The sequence below is a fragment of the Sphaerulina musiva genome (genome assembly GCF_000320565.1).
Source record: "Sphaerulina musiva SO2202 unplaced genomic scaffold SEPMUscaffold_10, whole genome shotgun sequence".
Classification (NCBI taxonomy): Eukaryota; Fungi; Ascomycota; class Dothideomycetes; order Mycosphaerellales; family Mycosphaerellaceae; genus Sphaerulina; species Sphaerulina musiva.
This window is the reverse complement of record NW_016017392.1, coordinates 1,521,152-1,540,058: the sequence shown is the minus strand read 5'-3', so window position 1 is coordinate 1,540,058 and position 18,907 is coordinate 1,521,152. Positions and strand designations below refer to the sequence as shown.

The following is an 18,907-nucleotide window of genomic DNA, read 5'->3' as shown; positions in this document are numbered from 1 at the left end:
AAGGCGATGAAATGATGTAGTAAAGGCGCCTGGAAGTGAACTGGGTGAGTGTGATTTTGTGGAAAGATCGACGAAGACGACCCAAGTAATTTGAAGGTGAAGGTCACTTCGTGAATACAGTACTTCGGGGATTTCCAGAGAGAAAAAGGGAACGCCAGTCCCGCCTCCCGCAATTTCAAAGGCACCTAGATGAACGACTCGTTGAAGGCGGTGTGGCACCACCATCATGAGGGGAGTGGCTTCTCTAGACTCTCTTCATTTGCAGATTATGTCTGATGAGGAGCATTGAGCTCTGGCTATCACATCTATATCTAGTAGCATTGTAGCATCTAAGTTGCCCACATACCTAACCCAGCTGTACTGTTCAGGGGCTTCTGCGCTCCCCAATACGCCATCCCCACTTCGCTGCGCCAGCACTGACTGCTTCGGTGTTCTTTGCAACAACACCGGCTTCCTCGCTGGGCCATGTCTTTGCATTTCTCACGCGCCAGCTCTACTTGGCAGCACCGTTCGACTGCACACCAGCCTTGCCATTCTTGAAGTCCTCGAAGCCTTGACGAGCAGCATCGTGGACGCTCTTCTCTCCCGCGACGATCTGCTTCGTCACTTTGAGAATGTCCGACCAGTCTTCGAAGACGGTGAAGGGGACATCCTGCTTTGCGCAGTAGAGGATGAGATCGTGTCCTTTCTTTGCAAAGAGCAGATCTGTCTCGCGAGCTGCTGAAAGGTCCGAGACTCCGTCACCAGCATAGAACATCGTGGGACGCTGGCCTGCTGGGAGGTTGGCATATGGTCGAATCGCGAGGGACTTGTCGTGACCAAAGTCGCTTAAGTGTTATCAGCAAGACGTAGCACTCTGGTAGGAACGAAGAAGCAACCTACGACTCATCGTGATACTTGATCTTCCAGCCACCTTCCTGGTCAATGCTCTTGCCCTCCCGGGGCTCCACTTCGTTGGCGATGATTTCAAGCTTTTCATGATCTGGTCCTATCAAGTTCTTCAAGATTGCCCGGATAATGGGTACCATGCCAGAGGACAACACAACAGTGGGAATGCCCTGAGCGAGAGACCACTCGAAGTACTCCTTGAAGCCTGGGTCGAGCTTGATGTTTTCGACCAAGTAGTCGATGCATTCTGGGAAAGGTTTCTTCACAGAGTCGAGCATCTTTCGGAAGGATTCGCTGTAGATGTGTGTTAGCCACCAAAGTAGGTACACCGGAAGAGCGAATGTGAGACGGGCAGGACGTACCGGAAGGTGTCTTTCTCCTCCAAGACATCTCTGTTGCCTTGTCGTCTGAGGTCGCCGCCAAAGCCTATGTTGTCTGTCTGAACTGTCGGTCAACCAGGCACCAGAAATTCATGAATCTGTGAAATTTACCATGTAGTCATTGCTGTCCTGCAAGGTAATGGTTCCATCGAAGTCGGTGAAGAAGATGAACTTGGGGTCCTTGAACGGGAACTTGAGGGCACGGAACTGGTCTTCTTGGGTTGACATCTTGTTGATTGTGCGTATGTTTCTTGATGTGTTGTTGTACAAAGTACCTAAAAAGTACAGTAGGTAGGTGGAAGGTAGAAGTGATATCGAGGAAGGCTCGCTCAACAAAACTGTGATCGGCAGGGCATTCACTTCGGCATTCGGTAAATGACGTATGCCGAAACCATATTTACGCCGGCTAACGGTATGGAGTATATTTGTTCAGTGGATCTTCCGAACGCGCTGCAACAACGACATGAGCGTATCGACGAGGCCGCTGGCCCGGCTAGCGACGGTGACAGCGAGATGGAGCTCCAACACACAATGGACTTGTGCGGGCTGCCGTATGCGGACTAGCATAGTCAAAAGGAGGACCACACCGATCTGGCAGCGCGACTTCTCGAGTACATTATGGAGGCGAGACGATAGAACAGAAGAGCGACTGCGGCGGATCCAGGAAGAGAATGCGGATCGTGTTCGCAAGGAGGAAGAGGCGCGACAGATTGCTGAGTCAAGGGCGAAACGATTACGCGACGAGCAGGAGGCAGAGCGGCGCAAACTCGAGGCAGAGACTCGGAGTCAGTCGCAGCAGGACACCGAACCAACGACACATGGCACCGAACCACAACTACCATTGCCAGTATCAGCTGCAGCTGCAGTGCCTGCGACAGCTGCCGAAACATCAAAACGGTTGCCCTCGCACGCCGAATCCAAACGCTCGGATCTCCAGAAACGTGCTCTCAAACTGCTCGACGATCTCCTCGTGAAAGCCAACACGATCTCCCAACAGGTGAATCAGTATACCGGAACTGACTACACCGGCATCGAAGCTCTCCGCCAAGAGATATCCAAGCAGGAACAGACCGTACGGCAGAGGAGTCAAGATCTCACCTCCGCGCGCACTACCTTGAACGAGGCCTACGCTGCTCAAGCGACTGCGCAGCGAGAGATTGTCGGTCTGCTGGAGCGGAAAAGCTCATGGAGTCCCTCGGATTTGGAACGATACATGTCTCTGGTCAGATCGGAGCACCTGAACGAGCAGAGCGTGACTCAGGCGAAGGAAGGGCTGGAGACGGCTGAACAACGTCTCGAGGAAGGTAGGGCTCTGCTGGAACGGTTGGAGAGGAAACAGTATCATGAAGAACAGGTGTGGAACAACATGATCAGAAGGAACTCTACATGGCTGACATTTGGGCTGATGGGATTCAATATCATACTACTGCTCGCCAATATTGTGGTTTTCGAACCTTGGAGAAGGGATAAGATCATCAGGGGAATGGAAGGGCTGTTGGAGAAGAAGCACATTGTGCATTTCCAGACAGAGGACCGTGCAACTCAAACGGGAGAAGCAGAGCTCGACAAGCAGGCGTCTGAAAATGACATGCTGCTGAACACAAATGTGTCGCCGGCCAGCATCGGTGCGAGTTCAGAGAAAGCTGCGACAACTGCTGCTGATTCTATGAGACCTGGAGAGGTGCTTCCCGCAGAGACCCCGGAAGCTGTTGGCACGGTTCCCAGCGTCCCAGAAGAGATGGCGCAAAGCAAGCCCGAGGCCGTGTACGACTCCAAGAGAGATACGAATGGAGTGGACAGGCCTACCTTCGAGATTTGGCAAGACACCCTCAGCGACCTGTTCTCCGAACGAGTGGTTCAGATGCGCAAAGTCGACATCACCAACATTGCCCTCCAAGGAGCTGCATCTGGCTTCGCTATCATGGGACTCTTACTCGTCCTCCTACGGCCAACGTAGCATATCGCTGTATAGGGGTATCACTGTACTGTAAATAAGATATTCAAAGCATGGAAGGCTTCATAAAGCCACCTCACCTTCTCCACCTTTTCAATCATGTTGTGTTGACATCACCATCATAGCCTGCTCCACCGCACGCCCATGCCAATGGGATCAGTCAAAGAGACGTGGGTATTTCACTGAAACTCCCCAAACTCTCCGTCGTCAAATCCAAGCTCTTGTGCCGTTTTGCCATCCACAGTGCTTTCCGGCGTCGCACTCTGACCCTCCATCTGCAAAGTACTCGACGGTGCGGCAGCAGCAGGAGGTGGTGGAGCAATACTAAACAATGCGGCAGTATCACTCCCACTACTCCCTGATAGCCCAGCATCCGCAGCAGGTCTTTGCCTTCTCCCCGGTACATTCACAACAATCTTCTCTCCCTCCTTCAAACTGAAATCTTTCTTCGAATCTGCCTCTCTCTGTTTCTGCAACAATTGCGCACCTCTCCCCGCTCCAGTACTCCCCGAGTTCTGTGTTTCCATCCCCAACACTTTCCTCGCCTCGGTCAGCGCAATCCCAAAATCAAACGCAGGACTGCGATCCTCAAATCCCATTCCCAAAGTCGCCTTCATCCCTCCTTCTCCCGCGACTCGCACTGCGAAAAATCGAGAACTGTCATTCGCTTGCTGCACGACCGCGGGTGTCGTATATGGTGCCGCGGCGAATAGATCTCCCGTGTTGGGGTCTTCGAGCACGAGATCGCATTTGAGCTTTCCTTGTTGTTGTTGTTGGTCGGAGGAAGAAATGGAGGTTTCGAGAATTCGCAGTCGAGCGGTGAAGATGTGTTGGGCTGTGGGCCGCGTCGGGGAGGTCCAGGTGGAAGCTGAGAATCCTGCATTGGAGGTGAGAGGGGGAATGCCGTAGATGTGGACGGGAGTGTGCGCGAAGAGGACGCGTTGAATTGCGGAGTCGGGGAGAGGGAGGCCGGTGGCGGGATCGGTTATGGCCATTACGGGTCTTTTTTTTGAGAAGGAGAAGTGGTTAATTTATGAGGCAGTTATGTAGGTAAAGGTAGTTTGGCTACCAGGAGCGAGCTCACGGGAGACGCTCCTTACCCCTGCGAGACCACTGAGAGGTGTAATAATTATACGGAAAGCGGATCGTGCCTGCATGAAACGTTGCCCCACCTTCCTGTGCGATTATCAGATCTTATCAGATTTCAGATGTGAGCAAAATCCATCTTCCTACATTCATCCACGACACAACTTGCACTCACCACCACTCACACATCAACGACCATGGCCATCACACCCGAAGACCAAATCGTCGCAGTGCTGCGCAAAGACCTCTGCTCGGAAGATGTTGCTCTGGCCAAACGATTCCGAGCGCTCTTCTCGCTCAAACATCTCGCCTCACAAAATCCCGCAACACCACAATCGATCCCCGCGGTTGAAGCGATCGCTGCTGCGTTCACGAGTCCTTCTGCCCTTCTCAAACATGAACTGGCATACTGCTTGGGACAGTCTGGAAAAGAAGAGGCGATACATTTCTTAAGAGCAGTGATTGAGGATAGAAAGGAGGATCCCATGTGTAGACATGAGGCTGCGGAGGCTTTGGGAGCACTGGGAGATCAAACTAGTCTGCCACTTTTAAGGGAGCGCAGGGACGATAAGAGCGAGGAGGAAGTCGTGAGAGAGACGTGTGAGATTGCTATTGAGAGACTGGAGTGGGAGAGCAGTGAGGCTGGGAAGAAGGAGAAGTTGAAGCAAAGGTATGTTTGGCAAAGACGTGATATCCGGTGGTGGCATTAAGCTGACAAGTTCGCGATAGCGACTTCACTTCCATTGATCCTGCGCCTCCTTCGGCATTGGACGAGAAGCCCGATATTGTCGAATTGCAACGAAAACTCATGGATTCATCTTTGCCACTATTCAAGCGCTACAGAGCCATGTTCACGCTTCGAGACCTGGCCTCTCCTCCCGATCTACCAACCGCGGTTCCCGCCATTAAGGCCCTCGCAACCGGTCTCAAGGACTCCTCGGCTCTTTTCCGACACGAAGTTGCTTTCGTCTTTGGCCAACTGTCGCATCCTGCTTCGATCCCTGCTCTGACGGAGTGTCTGAGTGATACTAAAGAGGCAAGCATGGTTCGACACGAAGCGGCTGAGGCTTTGGGCAGTTTGGGTGACGAGGACGGTGTCGAGGATACGCTGAAGAAGTTCTTGGACGACCCCGAGCAGGTGGTCCGGGATAGCATCATTGTGGCTTTGGACATGGCCGAGTTCGAAAAGAATGGCGAGATGGAGTACGCGACAGTGCCGAGTCAGATTGAGACCACTGCGTAGGCAGTATCGATGCGCGTATAGCGAGAAAAGCGATGATTTGAATTACCCATCCTTGCTGGGTCATGGGAGGTCAATGCATAAGCAGGACTTATGTTGCGTTGGACAGGACAGGTTTCGGGAGGAATGCAAATGGATTTCGCGACTGTGCCCAGGCCGGGCGGAATCCTTAGTGACCACAGAGGCGATGGCTTTGAAATGACGGGCCCAGCCAGTATACCCGATTGAAATACCCGATTGAAATGAAGCGAGCACGAAAGCTCCAAGTCTTGAATTCTGAAGTGCTTGCCACGCAGTTTGTATTGCTCAGTTGTTCGCGTTCCACTTGTAGGCGCACTTCGGACATGTGTAGAAAATGGTGGATCCTTCATCGGCTGATCGTAATTGTCGCGAGTAAAATTTCACTTCTGGATGCCCACACCTTTCACATGGTAGGTTAATCGTGGCGGCGTCCTGCATGTCGGATTCGGAAACTTCTTGCACATCCGATCGGAGTCGAGTTCTCAGCGCAGATGGAAATGCGCTGGGTTTGCTGTGCGTTATCACGACCTTTGAGGAGGTGTCTGAACTCGCTGATTAGCATCCGGCTGAACCACCGTCTCGCTGGAATAGTAAGGTATGAACGGATAGAATTTTACCCTTATTTTGCATGCCGCATACATCGCACGCAATGTATTCCTTACGCCCAGTATTTGAGTGAAGCAAGTTGCCACAGTCGGTACAGAAGACCAGAGCGCCGATAGCCGTCATGTTGTCGCGATCAAGCTATGATTGGCTAAGAAGTGGTCGACGTGGCGCAGCTGATTGTGAAGTGTTTGGAGTGAGAAGTGAAGTTGGAAAATATTGAGCTTGGGTCAAGAACAGGGCAAGGCTCCATATTTCACGGGAGATCGGCGTCCGGAACCTGGGAAGCGCGAAAGCCTCGCGACTGCTGCCTTTCCCAAAGTGCAACCCATGAAGAACCTCATCTCATCTTCTCATCTCTCTTCACTGACGACACGCTCCCTACGAATACCCTCACGACGCGTTTCTTCGCGACATTCATCGTTGCGGAGACATACGCTCTGCTAGATCGAAATGTCTTTCTAAGACTACCACCGGCTCACGCACGAAGCTCGCAACACCTCCGCATGCTGTCTTGAGATTGAATCCGATAGATTGGCATCAAGAACGGAGAAATGGCAGCGCAATTCGGTAGACTCAAGAAATAGACGGAATTATGGAGAGCGGCACAGTGGATCCTCGACAGCTGCAGCGGCCGCAGCAGAGTGGCAGTGGGAGCGGTGCACAAATGAATGGCGTCGCAACAGCGAGCAGCTCCCGCGGGGGAGGGCTTTACATCCCGACAGTACAGGAAGCCCTCCCATATACACCCTTCAGCTCAATAGTCCCCTTCAATCCAGGTAGGTGAATGACGCCTCATTGTCCCGCTGTCATCCTGCTCATGCCCCGCCATTGTGGCGGCTATTCTACCAACCCTAATTGCACCGGCCGACATAACCTGACGTTCTTCCATTGACAGATATCATGCTACCACCGCTTGCATTGCCAAACACTGCACCAACTGCGTTTCAGAACGACGAAAGTGTCAACCTCGCACGCCGAGACCTCGACCGACTTGCAGCTGGTGCTAGGAGCGCAGAGCAGGCCTCGAATCGGTGCTCACAGACTTTGAATGGTGTGAAGAAGCTGTTGAAAGGCGATGACCTGCCCGAGTACAAGTTCAAGAGGACCAAAAAGCATCCGAATACCGCGCAGCCGGCAGAGACCTTGACGCAGCCTGTTCTGCAGCCAAAGTTAAGCGATTTCGCCAAGATGGTGTTGGATAGTACCCAAGTGTCGTACCGCTACACCACGTCTCTACAAGATGCGTCGCAGATTATGGAGAAGAAGGGGTCCTCCGCTATGGTGCGCCCCGAAGCTGGACATCGTGAACATAGGGAGCCTCTAGCTGCAGTGCGTTCAGAACCGCAGCGTGATGTCCCTGCACAATCGACTACATCAACGCAACGTGCAGCATCGAAGCCAAGAGTGATATTGGGCCCGCCGCCGGCACGACACTCGCAATCTTCTCCAGCGGTACACGGTAACGTGCAGCATGTATCGAATTCCATAGTGCCCCAGCAGCAGCGGTCTCCGCAGCAACCACCAAATGCTATGCCGATGCCGCCACGTTCCACATCGGATATGCAGGCTATACCACAGGTTCAACAGCACCGACCAGTTCAGCATCAGAAGAATGCGCCTGTCGCTCTTGTGCCGCACATCCCAAGACTATCGCAATCGTCTCAGCATTCGGCGACTCCTACCGCTAGTCAGCAGGATGAACTTGCTATGCCTATAACAAAGCATACCACGCCACAGCACACGAAGAACTCGCCCACGTCTACGCCGCAATTGCATGTGCCATACATTCCTATCGTGAAGATGACGCCGGCACAACGCGCAGAGTACCAGAGGATACCAGACCCGACTTCGGCCAGCACGTTGGCTAGAAATCAAAATGCATATCTTACCAACGGGTCGCGTGTGAATTCTGATCAGCGTCAGAAGGCGGAGCAGGCTTTGGAAAGTCTGCAAAACCAACTTGAATCGATATTCGCAGCTGAAGACCAGATGCAACCGGACACCTCTGAGGATGTGTCGAAGCGTGCAAATACACTATTCGATACACGTAATACCGAAGAAGGGCCCGCGCTCATCCTGCAGGCTGATGCGCAGTCAAGGCTGGATGCCGCCTTTAAGAAAGTCGTCTCCTATAGCCGCCTCGATTTCGTAGAAGTCGACACCTTAACTCGGGTGCAACGCATTTGTGAACGTTCTCTGGCCGCACTGCACTCTGGCTCTCTCGTCATTGGAGAGGATTGGTCGGAGGATGATATTGGAGACTGGCTTGACCGCGTTTCCAATGCTGAAAATGGTCTCATTGCAGCACGTACGCTGATGCGCATCATGACTGGTGGAGCGCATCGCAAGGAGTTGCAATCGGAAGACTGCCTCAAAAACGTGCTCGATGCCTTGAGGACGGTCGTCGAAGTGTGCGTCATTCCTGTTGTTCAAGAGCGTGCCAGTCTTTACGATGACGCCAAGGGCAAGAAAGATGCGCCGAGCAATCCCAGATTTAGCATCGCAACAAAATGCCGCCCTGAGCTCCAGGGACTACTGGCAGCAGCCATAAAGCTTTTACGACAGCTGGGTGATCTGTTTGCCAAGACTGATGTGGACGAGAGCGGCGTCTCCAGTCTGCAATACATGTGCAAGATGCTCATCTTTACAGAGAATGCAAGCCACGAACGGGACTCTGCTATCGGAATCCAGACGTTCGAGCAGATGCGACGCTTCGCAATGGACGTCACTTCCAAGATCTTCACGAAATACACGGATCAGCGCACTTTCATCATTGACGAGATCCTGATGTCTCTCGAGAAGCTCCCAGCCAACAAGCAGAGCGCCCGCCAATATCGCCCCGCCGATGCGAAGCCTATACAGCTGGTTTCAGCTCTTCTCATGCGCTTAGTCCAGACTAGTGCAACGCCGAGCGAGAAGACACTCCGTCAGAAAACAGAGGCTGCGGAGTCGGAAGATGAACTCGGCGGGGATTCTGAAGCGGCAGACTCAGAGTCAGAAGGAGAGTCTGAGGATTCCGACAATGTCGTAGTCAAGAAGAACACCAAACCCAAGAAGCCTGCGGTTGACTTGTTATCGTTCTACAGGCCGTTACAGCAAGCTACTATCGGCCATGCAAGATACATTGTGAACATTTTGATCCAACGAGCGTCTCAAACAACAAAAGCGAGCGAGGAACCGTACCGCAAGCTCCTGGACATCTTCGTGGACGATTTCCTCAATGTACTCGGTCATAGCGATTGGCCTGCGGCTGAAGTCTTGCTTCTGGCACTCGTCGCACAACTCGTCAGCATCGCCGAAAATGCGAAGAGTCCTGCGCCCTCACGCACACTGGCGCTGGAATTACTCGGCACTATCGGTTCTGGAATCTCTGGGCTTCTCTCTTCGACTGCTGATATGGCTAAAGCCACGGATGCGGATGATCGTGTTTCGCAGCATCTCGTCAAGCTCGCGGACACCTTCGAGGACGGAGAATTGACCGTGTCGCAATTGACCTCGTTCGAGGGGCCCTACCGCATTGTCGTTCAATACCTGCAAGATCGAAATGTTGGAGACGATGCCCAACTGCTGACTGCACGCGGCTATCATCTGGTGCAGTGGGCGGATCAAGTCTGCAATGCTGGGGACGTCGGCACCAAGGTTTCGCAGGACCTCCAGGACAAGATTCTGCACACCATGAAGGACGTCAACTGGCTGGCCGATCATCATCCTTTCCCCAAACTAGTCACCGCGCATGGTAAGCTTGCTGCGAGGATCGTCACCGCAAACTCGAAGCTGTGTAAGGCCTTTGATCGCATCTTCAACATCATCCTCGCCTCAATGCGAAGTGAGCAGCCAACAGTGCGAAGTCGTAGTCTGAAGAGCGTTACGACCCTGCTCGATCAGGATCCGACTGTTCTTGATCGCAGTGATTCTGTCCTGAAGCAGATCGTACATTGCATGGGTGATTCGTCTTCACTGGTCCGGGACTCCGCGCTCATTCTCGTCCAGAAATGTGTCCAATTGCGACCTCGCATCGAGCTCAGGATCTACGAAAAGGTGGTGGAGCGCACCACTGATACCAGCTCATCTGTCCGCAAGCGTGCAATCGCATTTCTGAAGCAGGTCTATTTGCATGTCGAAGACAACAACGTTCGAGCTAAGATTTCGAACGCGATGATCTCTCGTGTGCACGATGTCGACGAGGGCGTAGCAGAGGTGGCACGAGCTACCATCGAAGACGTGTGGTTCTCCGCATTCCGTGATCTCAATCGCGAAGGTCATCGGTCTGTTGAAGCATCGCTGCAGTTGCGTTCTCACGCTGCTCTGATCATCCAGACTGTCGACCTTGGAGATAACGTTGCCAATGTGCTAGAAGCTCTGATCAAGAGCCTCCTGGCCAAATCGAAACAAGCTGGTGATAATGCTAAGATCTGCAGATCATTTGTTGCTGTATTGTTCGAGGGCAGTATCGATACCAGCGAGATTCCTGGAGAACCATCACAAGGAGCTATCCTGCAAGCGTTGACGGTTTTCGCCCGAGCCGGACCTACGCTTTTCACAACCTCGCAGCTTGAGCTCCTGGAGCCTTATACCAAGAATTTGAAGACCACCGATGACCTCGACGCATGGCACTTCGTCGTCACGATTCTGCGGTATACGTTGCCAGTACTGGCAGACTTCAAACCAGACTTCCTCGGCAACCTACAAGGGAGTCTATTGCAATGTGTACCGAGTATACCCTCGTCAGAAGTTGCAGTCGTGGCACCATGTCTGTGGACCATTGACGGCCTCATCGGCAATACCGATCGGCTTGTGCGGTTCTTGATCTCCGCTATGGCTGGAGTGACAAGTCGGCAACATGTCAACCTACGCGAGGAGAAGAACCAACCACAGGTGAAGGCCGTAAACAAGCTGCTGACCATTATCGGACAATTCGGAAAAGCATGCCACCTGGATGCCCTCCTGGCCGATTTCAAAGCCAGCCCAAAGCTCAATCCGTACAAGGGCAGTTCTGTTGCGGAAATGATGATTGAGCTATGCTGTAAATTCACGACTCCGTCGCAACCCACCTCAGTGCGAGAGGCGGCCTTGGAGGCCACCCTTGCGATTTGTCAGCGGTATGCTACGAACTACATGCGAGAAGATGTGGTGAAAGCGATTCAGCTCGTGTTTGATGGCAAGGAGCAGTTGTTGGAGCAGGTCTTGCTGACGAGCATGGAGGCGTTCTTCCGGTCTGGCGAGAAGGGCGACGAGGATTCTAGTGCCCCAGAACTGGGCAGTGGTATTGCGAGCGGAACCCAGCGCCTGGGCGGCACGTATCAAGCCACTGGATTCGACACGGCATCCACAGCGTTGACTGCAAGGTTCCTGGAGAAGCACTTTGTGCGAATCGCGCTCAGCTCGACAAATGATACCGCGGTGACAGCAGCTCGCATTATCGTGAGCATCAATACTCAAGGTTTCGCACATCCTGGCCTGACGGCCAACGCGCTTGTGGCTCTGCAGACCAGCTCCAACACGACGATTGCCAAGATGGCCTACTTGTCGTACAAAGAGGCATGGATCAAGCATGAAAGTACGCTGGAGAAGACGCTCATGAAATCGGTGCAGGAGGCATTCCAGTACCAGAAAGAAGTCATGCATAGCACGTTAGGCTGCACTGGGCACCCACCCACGTCGAAACTGCACTATTTCTGGGACATTTTGAAGACCGGCAACGCCAAGTCGCGCAAGAAGTTCTTCGCCCATTTGTGCGCTGCCATGGACTTTGACTCGACAAAGATGACGGAAGTCCCGGAGCTCTTACGCCATCTCGAATTTGTGCGTTTCTCCGTGGAGGGTATCGCGTTCCTCGACTATGAGAAGACCGATGATGTCCTGTTGATCCTGTCCTCTCTGCAAAAGGTTTTCTCGGGGACCGGCAACGTCGTCGCGCAATCTATCGAGAATGATGTCTTTCGGCTTCAGGTGCCGGTACCCTCGACGAGTATGATCGAGGGGAGTTCGGAGGAGATTCAAGGTGCGCCTGCTGCAGCAGTCCCGGCACCCATTACCGCTGCGCGTCTGCAGCAGCTTGCTGTCTCGGCACAGATTCTGTCCGTCGTCCAAGAGACACGCTCGTACATGCAACGTCTGTGGCAGTGTAAGAAGTATGTCAACAAGCCGAAGCTCGCGTCCAAGGATGCTGGTAGTAAACCGTCCAAGGCGACGCACGCGCCTGCCCTCACCGAAGCGTTTCACAATCGCATCACTCACCTCATGAGTGGTGCGGCGGATCCGTTGAGCCAACATGCCATGTGTTCTGCATTTGTGGAGCTGATGTCTGTGGACAATGAGGTCAAAGTGCGGTCGGATGATGAAGACGAGGAGATGGCGGACGATGACGATGCCCGTAGCGAGGGCAGCACGGGCAAGAGTCCCGGACCGCGAGGCAAGAAGAGAAAGTCGGTCGAGGGTGGTGGCAAGGGACCAGCCAAGAAGAGAGGGAAGCAGCAGCGGAAGGGGAGCGCTTCCAAGGTCACATTCGGCGGTGACGGTATCGACGACGACGACGTCGACGAACTGGGGTGAAGGAAGCTTCGTTTTACAGCTTCCAAGGATGGATGTATTTGATATTTCGCTTAACATTGCCTGGTTTTGTGCAATAGCAGAGATACCCCCCGACTCCGGTCGCTTGCGAAATGCATTCAATATGAATTGGCCGTTTCTTTTCTACTAGAGCAGCTTCCAAAAAGAGTATCGTCTGTCCTACCAGGTAGGAGGTTAGAGGGATGAATGCTTGCTGTTAACTGACTACCTTAACTTGGTACCTACCTACCTAGGTAGTTTGCTAGTGACTATAGGTACCTGATATGTACTGGTGACTAGGCACCTAGCTTACAGGAGACGTGACCAGATCAGAGTCCACAGCCTCACTAATCGTATAGTATAGTGCACTCGGACTTTTGACAAGATTGCTTATATACAACATTCCTCGATTGAGCTTTTAGTATTGGTTAATAGCAACTTTGGAGACTTGATATCTACTACCTAAACTAGTCACAAAACGCTGCTATTATATCGATTCGTCGGACCTCTCCTTATTACACATCCTCGAGTCGATCCTCGAGTCATTCCTCTCTCTCCCTACCAAGGAGGTACACAAAATCAAATGTGCCATACCATCAAAACCCGCTTAACATGCGGCCACTTCATCCACGGCCCAATAATCCAATGCGCCGAAGCAGCAGCGACAGCAGCCGCGGCAGCAGCAGCATCAGCTTCCTCATCTCGACCAACCCCTCACCCTCGCAACAACGCAGCGGGAGGAAGAGGAAGAGAAGAAATCTGCCAACCAGGCATCACAATCAACACACAAACAACAGCATGCTGCGATGATTGCGTAACAGGTTTCTCGCGCCAATTCCTCGAGAGCATCTGTCGCAGATGTCGACGCGGGGTGGTACATGGTATGGCTCTGGCTGTGTTGGAGTCTTTACCTCGAAGGACAAACGAGGAGGAGGAACATGCTGTCTCCAACTCTTCTTCTACCTCGTCATCGTCGTCGTCATCTTCATCGTCGGCGGCAGAGGAGGAGGCGGAGTATAGTCATTGGTGATAATGATATCTTGAAATCATCTCCCTTTCTCAGAGCTTCGTGTTTCCGGCGGTGGTGGGGCGGAGGTGGTGATGAGGAAAGACGTAACCGGCCGCGACGGGCGAGAGGGCGGGGTTGAGGGGTAGTGGGAAGGGAGGTTTGCGCCAGTGGGTCATGAAGAAGACGGGGTGGGTGGTGGCGGGGTTGAAGAGTGGTAGCGGATGATGAGGCGGCGGCGGCGTGGTGGAGGTTGTGGCGGTGGTGATGGTGCTGGTGGTGTTGGGCGGCATGGCTTCAATTTGGTTCTTGGGCGCACTATCGGAGACGGGTCGTGTCTGTTGTTGGTGGTTCCCGTGGTGGAGGGGATTCTGCGGGCGTATCTTTCACGTTGGCTCTGCTGTCAGTACATGTCGGTAGGCTTTGATGGAATTGATTGAGCAGTTTGATTAGACTGACCTGCGGCCGGTGAGGCTGCATGGAAGGGAACATGATTCCTCCTCTCTTCTCCGTGTTGTTGTAATCTTTGTAAGGCCAAACACAGTAGATGCTGCCTCAGCAATACTTTTGATAGGTAGGTATAGAAGGTGGAGCTAGCGGAGCCTCGGTTGACATGGATGAAGTGAAGCTGTTTCCACGCCCCACACTTCGGGCCGACTATGCTGCCGAGCCAAGATTTTCTCTCGCCACCTTAGTCAGCCTTGCTCACGTGAAGAGTCCCCGTCACGCACATGCGGACCAGTGTATGCTGCAGAAGTGCACCGCATAAATCCAGCGAATATCACGTCCGGGATTGGGGGAGATGTGGAGGCGGCTGGCTGTGAGAGCGAGGCTGACGCTGAAGGCGCCGCAATGTCGACGATACCATCAACATCCACGACACGTGATCAAGATTGACCAAGCAACTTTCTATCAGACCTACCCAGCAAATACAGACACAGACACAAACACCGACTCCGACTCCACCAATCCACCGCTCTTCGCCAAGCTCGACTTTCACCTGCCAGAGCGCACCGGCCCCGACGGCAACCCCCAATACTGGGCCGTTTGTTCACCTTCATCTCTGGCCCGGACCACCTTCTTGCAAGTCCTGGCCGCTCAACATATATGCATTCCACCCGCAGCTCGCACCTATCCTCTGCTGGCCGAACAATCACAGTCGCCACAGCATGCCATCAAGTACGTGGGCTTCGATGCCGACCGGGGAAGCAGTGTCAGCGGCACGAGTGTCCGAGGAGCCTACCTGAGTGCGCGATATGAGAGCCGACGGGAGGAAACCGACTTTACCGTTCAGGACTACTTGACTGGTCACACGGAGCTCAACGCGCTGCACCACGAACCGAGCGCAGTCGAGAGAAGCAGACTGGAAGATGTGCTCGATCGATTGAAGCTGCGGAATTTGTTGCAAATGCCTGTGGCAAATCTCAGTAATGGTCAGACGAGACGAGCACGAATCGCCAAGGCCCTGGTATCACTACCAGAAGTGTTACTATTGGACGGTCCATTCATGGGATTGGATCCCAACACAGCGCGATATATGGCTGCTGTGCTGAAGGACTTGGCCGAGCAGCAGAGCCCCCGACTCATCATCAGTCTACGGCCCGAAGATGGTGTGCCGGAGTGGATTACACATCTGGTCGTGGCCAATTCGGACCTGGAAGTTACTGCACACGGCGCGAAGAGTGAGCTGCTCGCTTCGGATCTGCACTTGGAGGGCTTCTTGAAACCGGGATTGGCCAAAGGCCCAGACACACGCCGGAGGCGACTGAACATCACCAAAGATGGCTTCCGCGAGAAATCCCCGCCTCTCCCTCGGGGCGAGCCCCTGGTCGAAATGCTTGGCGTCAAAGTCCAGTACGGCGACAAGACAATCCTCGGTGACTGGACGCAAACCGGCCCTGACGGTTCCGAAAAGTCCGGGCTCTGGTGGTCTCTTCATCGTGGCCAGCGATGCGGCATTTTTGGCCCCAACGGCAGCGGCAAAACCACCATGCTCAGCCTCATCACTTCCGACCACCCACAGACATACAGTCTGCCCATCAAGCTCTTCGGCCGGTCACGCCTTCCCGCCCCCGGCGAACCCGGCATCAGTCTCTTCGACCTCCAACAGCGCATGGGCCACTCTTCGCCCGAAGTGCACGCTTTCTTTCCCAAACACCTCACCGTCCGCCGGACCATCGAATCCGCCTGGGCCGACGCCCCTCTGGCGAAACCGCGACTCACCGCAGATGTCGATCGGCGCGTCGACGCGGTACTGCGATGGTTCACGCGGGAATTACACCCATCCCACGAGGGCGACACGTTATTAGAGACTTTACAAAAGACACTCACTAAGCCCGCTCCCAGAGATCCCGAAGCCCCCCTCAACGCATTCGCAGAATACACCTCTGACGATTCCGACCTCATCTGGGCTGAACACGTCACCTTTCGCGATTTGTCCTTTTCCTCTCAACGACTCGCCCTCTTCCTCCGCGCCATCGTCGCTTCTCCCGATTTAGTCATTCTCGACGAAGCACTAAGTGGAGTAGACGAACGAGTCCGAGAAAAAGCTTTGTTGTATCTTTCCCATGGAGAAACTATGCACTTGCCTGACTCTTCCTCCTCTTCTTCCTCGTCCTCTTCCTCTTCCTCTTCTGAAGAATCATCTTCTTATTACGCTTCCGCAGTAGCTGCCGCAGCCGCCGCTCCTCAAAAATGTATTCTCTCCCGCTTGGGAAAAATCACATTTGGAGGCCTCACGCCCGAACAGGCGTTGTTGGTCGTGAGTCATTCGAAAGAAGATGTTCCTGGTTGTGTGCGAGAGTGGATTTGTTTGCCTGAGCCTGGTGAAGAGGGGAGCAGGAGGGGGCCTCGGATGGGGATTTTACGGGGACCATTGGAGTTGAACCCTTCGGCGTGGGAGGGGCAGATTTGGAGGATATAGGGGATGGGGAGTGGGAGTGGGAGGAATGAATAGATTAGATCGGATGAATGGTCAATTAGGAACTGTTCTTTTTTTTTGAGTGTTCTCCACTCTTTGGTGACGAGATAACAACAGTACATACGGTACATATGTCTTGTTTTCTGTAGTTATCGTCTACAAGATCTTTAAACTTTTCCTCCATCTCCATTACTAACATTCACTCACTCACTTACTTACTCACCACAAACCCTCTCTAACCTAACAAAACATTCCCTAGGCACTCTCGTAAGTCGATCCCACGCCCGATCCGTATCCAACAATTCATCTTCATCTTCATCCCCATCCCTATCTCTATCTTCCACCCCCTTTTCCCCTCCCTCTGCCAATCCCGATGATCCCCCTCCCTTTCCATCAAGTCCCAAAAATCGAAAATTCCACACCACCAAAACCAACCAAATTCGAAATTCCAGATATGCGAGTTTTCGACCAAAACATGCTCGGGGTCCAAGACTGAAGATCATATTTTTCATTGTTGCTGTTGCTCCTCCTTCTCCTCCTCCTCCTCCTCCCCCGTATTTAAAACTCGGATTCGGATTGAAAACTTCTTTTCTCCCTTCTATCCCCTCCTCTCCATTTTCTGCAGTAGTAGTAATCCATCTTTCCGGCTCAAACCTCAAAAAATCCTCCCTCTCCTCCTCACCCTCTTTCCCCTCACCCTGCATTCCACTCCCATTCCAAACCATAACCACCTCCGTCCCCCTCGGAACCCTCACGCTTCCTCCCAAAACAGTCGTATCGCGCTTCGCAGTCCGCACTATAGCGGGAGTCGTCAGCGAGACGCGGAATAATTCTTCAATGCACGCGTCGAGATAGGGACAGGATAACTTCAAGATTTCGGAGGCGGTGGGGGAGCGGTGTTCGGTGTGGGCGAGGCGCAGGGAGGTTTGGAGAGTCGTGCGGAGTTTATCCTGGGAAGTGGGGTGGCGGGCGAGGAGTTTGAGGGCCCAGAGTTGAGAGGTTGAGAGGGTGTCATGGCCGGCGAGGAGGAAGCCGTAGAGCTGGAAGGTTTTTTTTGTGTTAGAGGGGGGAGAAGAAGAGTGAGGGGGAGGGGGAGGGTTCTTTTTATTCATAGAGGAAGAGAGTTATAAAGAGGAGAGACACTGACCTCGTCTGAAACGATACGAGAGTGAACATCCGGTGGTCGAGACTCTCTTTCGGCCAATTCATTCTCGCGTCGGACCATGCTGTCGACTGCAGCGCCCAGACGAGGATGCTTCTGCTCCTTCTCGTCGTGCGCTCGGCTCTCGGCTTCACGCACCATGCGGGAGATGAGATTCTCTTTCCGAAGAAGAGCCTGCTTGTACGCGCTCGTTTGTCGAAGGAACCAGTGAGCAAGCTTCGGGAAAGGCGCCTTCAGTGACGTTTCGAGGCTGTGGGAAAGACTCTGGAGTGCTTCAATGTCGGCATTCTGTGGGCCTTCGTCAAACTTAAAGGGCTTCCTGTCGTTATCCGCTTTTGGCGTTTCCTCGCCCTCGAGCGCTGTCGGGCCAGACTGCGATGTCATGTAATCGAGCTGAGCTTGCGTTGCATTGAGCTCGGCTCGATATCCAAATGTAAAGGCCAGAACCGCATCCAAGCTGAAATGGCAGATATCCCGCGAAGCATCGAATGGTCGAGACTTGCAGATCTGCAACTTCTGCTCCCAGAGATGGACCAAGTTCATAGCACTGTTGTAAATGTGTGGTCCGGCTACAGCTTGGAGAAATCCCGGCGTCATTAAATCCTGCCCGAGACGTCGACGCTTGCGAAACTCTGGGTCGTCGGTCGCCAGACGAATATGATGATCGGGTAACAGCCCCGCAAAGAGATCGGCAGTAAACGAGGAACGATCAAAGTCTTTGGTGCGTCGGAGGAGGATGTCTTGTGTCTCGCGGAAATCACACAACACCAGCCACGGCTTCGATAGTGGGCGGGTGAAGACTTGAACCAGAGGCGATTGTAATTCGGTACATTGTTGGCCTAGCCAGGAGAACATTTCGCCAGTTCGTTGAATATGACTCAACATGGCCGGCATGTCTCCGAGCAGGCTACGGGTGGCTTCTTGATGGTATGGGATCCCCGCGAGCGGTTTGGGAAGCAACGAGTAGTACACAGCATAGGCGAGAAGAGGAAGTATCGAGAGTGTGAGCAGGAGGAGCCACGGATCTGCCATGATGGTATGGTAGGTACCTGTTTAGTCGATACACTGAGGTGAGCAGGCGAACGAGTGTCGGTT

General features: G+C 53.3%; 10 protein-coding genes across 10 annotated transcripts; 5 read left to right on the top strand and 5 right to left on the bottom strand.

The window, feature by feature from the left end:
• Positions 1 to 201: 201 nt before the first annotated feature.
• On the bottom strand, positions 202 to 1,522 carry SEPMUDRAFT_151633 (uncharacterized protein). The gene is made up of 4 exons (XM_016906941.1): positions 1,380 to 1,522; positions 1,251 to 1,327; positions 883 to 1,182; positions 202 to 827 (listed from the first exon to the last, which is right to left on the bottom strand). Exons 1-4 carry the CDS (start codon positions 1,494 to 1,496, stop codon positions 494 to 496), a joined length of 828 nt encoding a protein of 275 aa, XP_016757831.1. The 5' UTR covers positions 1,497 to 1,522; the 3' UTR covers positions 202 to 493.
• A 207-nt stretch (positions 1,523 to 1,729) lies between these two features.
• SEPMUDRAFT_151632 (She9_MDM33-domain-containing protein) lies at positions 1,730 to 4,112 on the top strand (the record flags this gene model as incomplete). Its single annotated transcript, XM_016906940.1, has 1 exon — positions 1,730 to 4,112. A coding segment is annotated over one exon (1,496 nt), but the record flags the coding sequence as incomplete, so codon positions are not given.
• Positions 1,730 to 4,217, bottom strand: SEPMUDRAFT_92649 (DUF1681-domain-containing protein; the record flags this gene model as incomplete). Its single annotated transcript, XM_016910590.1, has 1 exon — positions 1,730 to 4,217. One exon carries the CDS (start codon positions 4,215 to 4,217, stop codon positions 3,402 to 3,404), a length of 816 nt encoding a protein of 271 aa, XP_016757829.1. The 3' UTR covers positions 1,730 to 3,401.
• Positions 4,218 to 4,499: 282 nt separating this feature from the next.
• Positions 4,500 to 6,366, top strand: SEPMUDRAFT_151631 (deoxyhypusine hydroxylase). The gene is made up of 3 exons (XM_016906939.1): positions 4,500 to 4,978; positions 5,038 to 6,111; positions 6,187 to 6,366. The coding sequence occupies exons 1-2, from the start codon at positions 4,506 to 4,508 to the stop codon at positions 5,549 to 5,551; spliced, it is 987 nt and encodes a 328-aa protein (XP_016757827.1). The 5' UTR covers positions 4,500 to 4,505; the 3' UTR covers positions 5,552 to 6,111; positions 6,187 to 6,366.
• SEPMUDRAFT_16755 (uncharacterized protein) lies at positions 5,855 to 6,286 on the bottom strand (the record flags this gene model as incomplete). Its single annotated transcript, XM_016908284.2, has 2 exons — positions 5,855 to 6,111; positions 6,187 to 6,286. Coding segments are annotated over 2 exons (357 nt in total), but the record flags the coding sequence as incomplete, so codon positions are not given.
• Positions 6,367 to 6,767: 401 nt separating the features above from the next.
• Positions 6,768 to 12,816, top strand: SEPMUDRAFT_136038 (uncharacterized protein; the record flags this gene model as incomplete). Its single annotated transcript, XM_016902750.1, has 2 exons — positions 6,768 to 6,951; positions 7,071 to 12,816. 2 exons carry the CDS (start codon positions 6,768 to 6,770, stop codon positions 12,725 to 12,727), a joined length of 5,841 nt encoding a protein of 1,946 aa, XP_016757826.1. The 3' UTR covers positions 12,728 to 12,816.
• Positions 12,817 to 13,307: 491 nt separating this feature from the next.
• On the top strand, positions 13,308 to 13,754 carry SEPMUDRAFT_51528 (uncharacterized protein; the record flags this gene model as incomplete). The annotated part of the gene is made up of 1 exon (XM_016909194.1): positions 13,308 to 13,754. The coding sequence occupies one exon, from the start codon at positions 13,308 to 13,310 to the stop codon at positions 13,752 to 13,754; it is 447 nt and encodes a 148-aa protein (XP_016757825.1).
• Positions 13,755 to 13,783: 29 nt separating this feature from the next.
• On the bottom strand, positions 13,784 to 14,222 carry SEPMUDRAFT_120539 (uncharacterized protein; the record flags this gene model as incomplete). The annotated part of the gene is made up of 2 exons (XM_016901614.1): positions 13,784 to 14,101; positions 14,190 to 14,222. The coding sequence occupies 2 exons, from the start codon at positions 14,220 to 14,222 to the stop codon at positions 13,784 to 13,786; spliced, it is 351 nt and encodes a 116-aa protein (XP_016757824.1).
• A 281-nt stretch (positions 14,223 to 14,503) lies between these two features.
• On the bottom strand, positions 14,504 to 18,899 carry SEPMUDRAFT_158805 (cytochrome P450). Its single transcript, XM_016907805.1, has 2 exons — positions 17,798 to 18,899; positions 14,504 to 17,690 (listed from the first exon to the last, which is right to left on the bottom strand). The coding sequence occupies exons 1-2, from the start codon at positions 18,842 to 18,844 to the stop codon at positions 16,866 to 16,868; spliced, it is 1,872 nt and encodes a 623-aa protein (XP_016757822.1). The 5' UTR covers positions 18,845 to 18,899; the 3' UTR covers positions 14,504 to 16,865.
• Positions 14,504 to 18,899, top strand: SEPMUDRAFT_128300 (P-loop containing nucleoside triphosphate hydrolase protein). Its single transcript, XM_016902207.1, has 2 exons — positions 14,504 to 17,692; positions 17,800 to 18,899. Exon 1 carries the CDS (start codon positions 14,533 to 14,535, stop codon positions 16,651 to 16,653), a length of 2,121 nt encoding a protein of 706 aa, XP_016757823.1. The 5' UTR covers positions 14,504 to 14,532; the 3' UTR covers positions 16,654 to 17,692; positions 17,800 to 18,899.
• Positions 18,900 to 18,907: the final 8 nt, after the last annotated feature.

Excerpts from the sequence above, each read along its gene's own strand:
- SEPMUDRAFT_151633 (XM_016906941.1), bottom strand. The coding sequence starts at position 1,496 with ATGTCAACCCAAGAAGACCAGTTCCGTGCCCTCAAGTTCCCGTTCAAG. Across the intron at positions 1,328-1,379 it reads AGGACAGCAATGACTACATG|ACAGACAACATAGGCTTTGG; the intron begins GTAAATTTCACA and ends CCGACAGTTCAG. Across the intron at positions 828-882 it reads ATCAAGTATCACGATGAGTC|CGACTTTGGTCACGACAAGT; the intron begins GTAGGTTGCTTC and ends ATAACACTTAAG.
- SEPMUDRAFT_151631 (XM_016906939.1), top strand. The coding sequence starts at position 4,506 with ATGGCCATCACACCCGAAGACCAAATCGTCGCAGTGCTGCGCAAAGAC. Across the intron at positions 4,979-5,037 it reads AAGGAGAAGTTGAAGCAAAG|CGACTTCACTTCCATTGATC; the intron begins GTATGTTTGGCA and ends AGTTCGCGATAG.
- SEPMUDRAFT_128300 (XM_016902207.1), top strand. The coding sequence starts at position 14,533 with ATGTGGAGGCGGCTGGCTGTGAGAGCGAGGCTGACGCTGAAGGCGCCG.
- SEPMUDRAFT_158805 (XM_016907805.1), bottom strand. The coding sequence starts at position 18,844 with ATGGCAGATCCGTGGCTCCTCCTGCTCACACTCTCGATACTTCCTCTT. Across the intron at positions 17,691-17,797 it reads CTCGTATCGTTTCAGACGAG|CTCTACGGCTTCCTCCTCGC; the intron begins GTCAGTGTCTCT and ends AAAACCTTCCAG.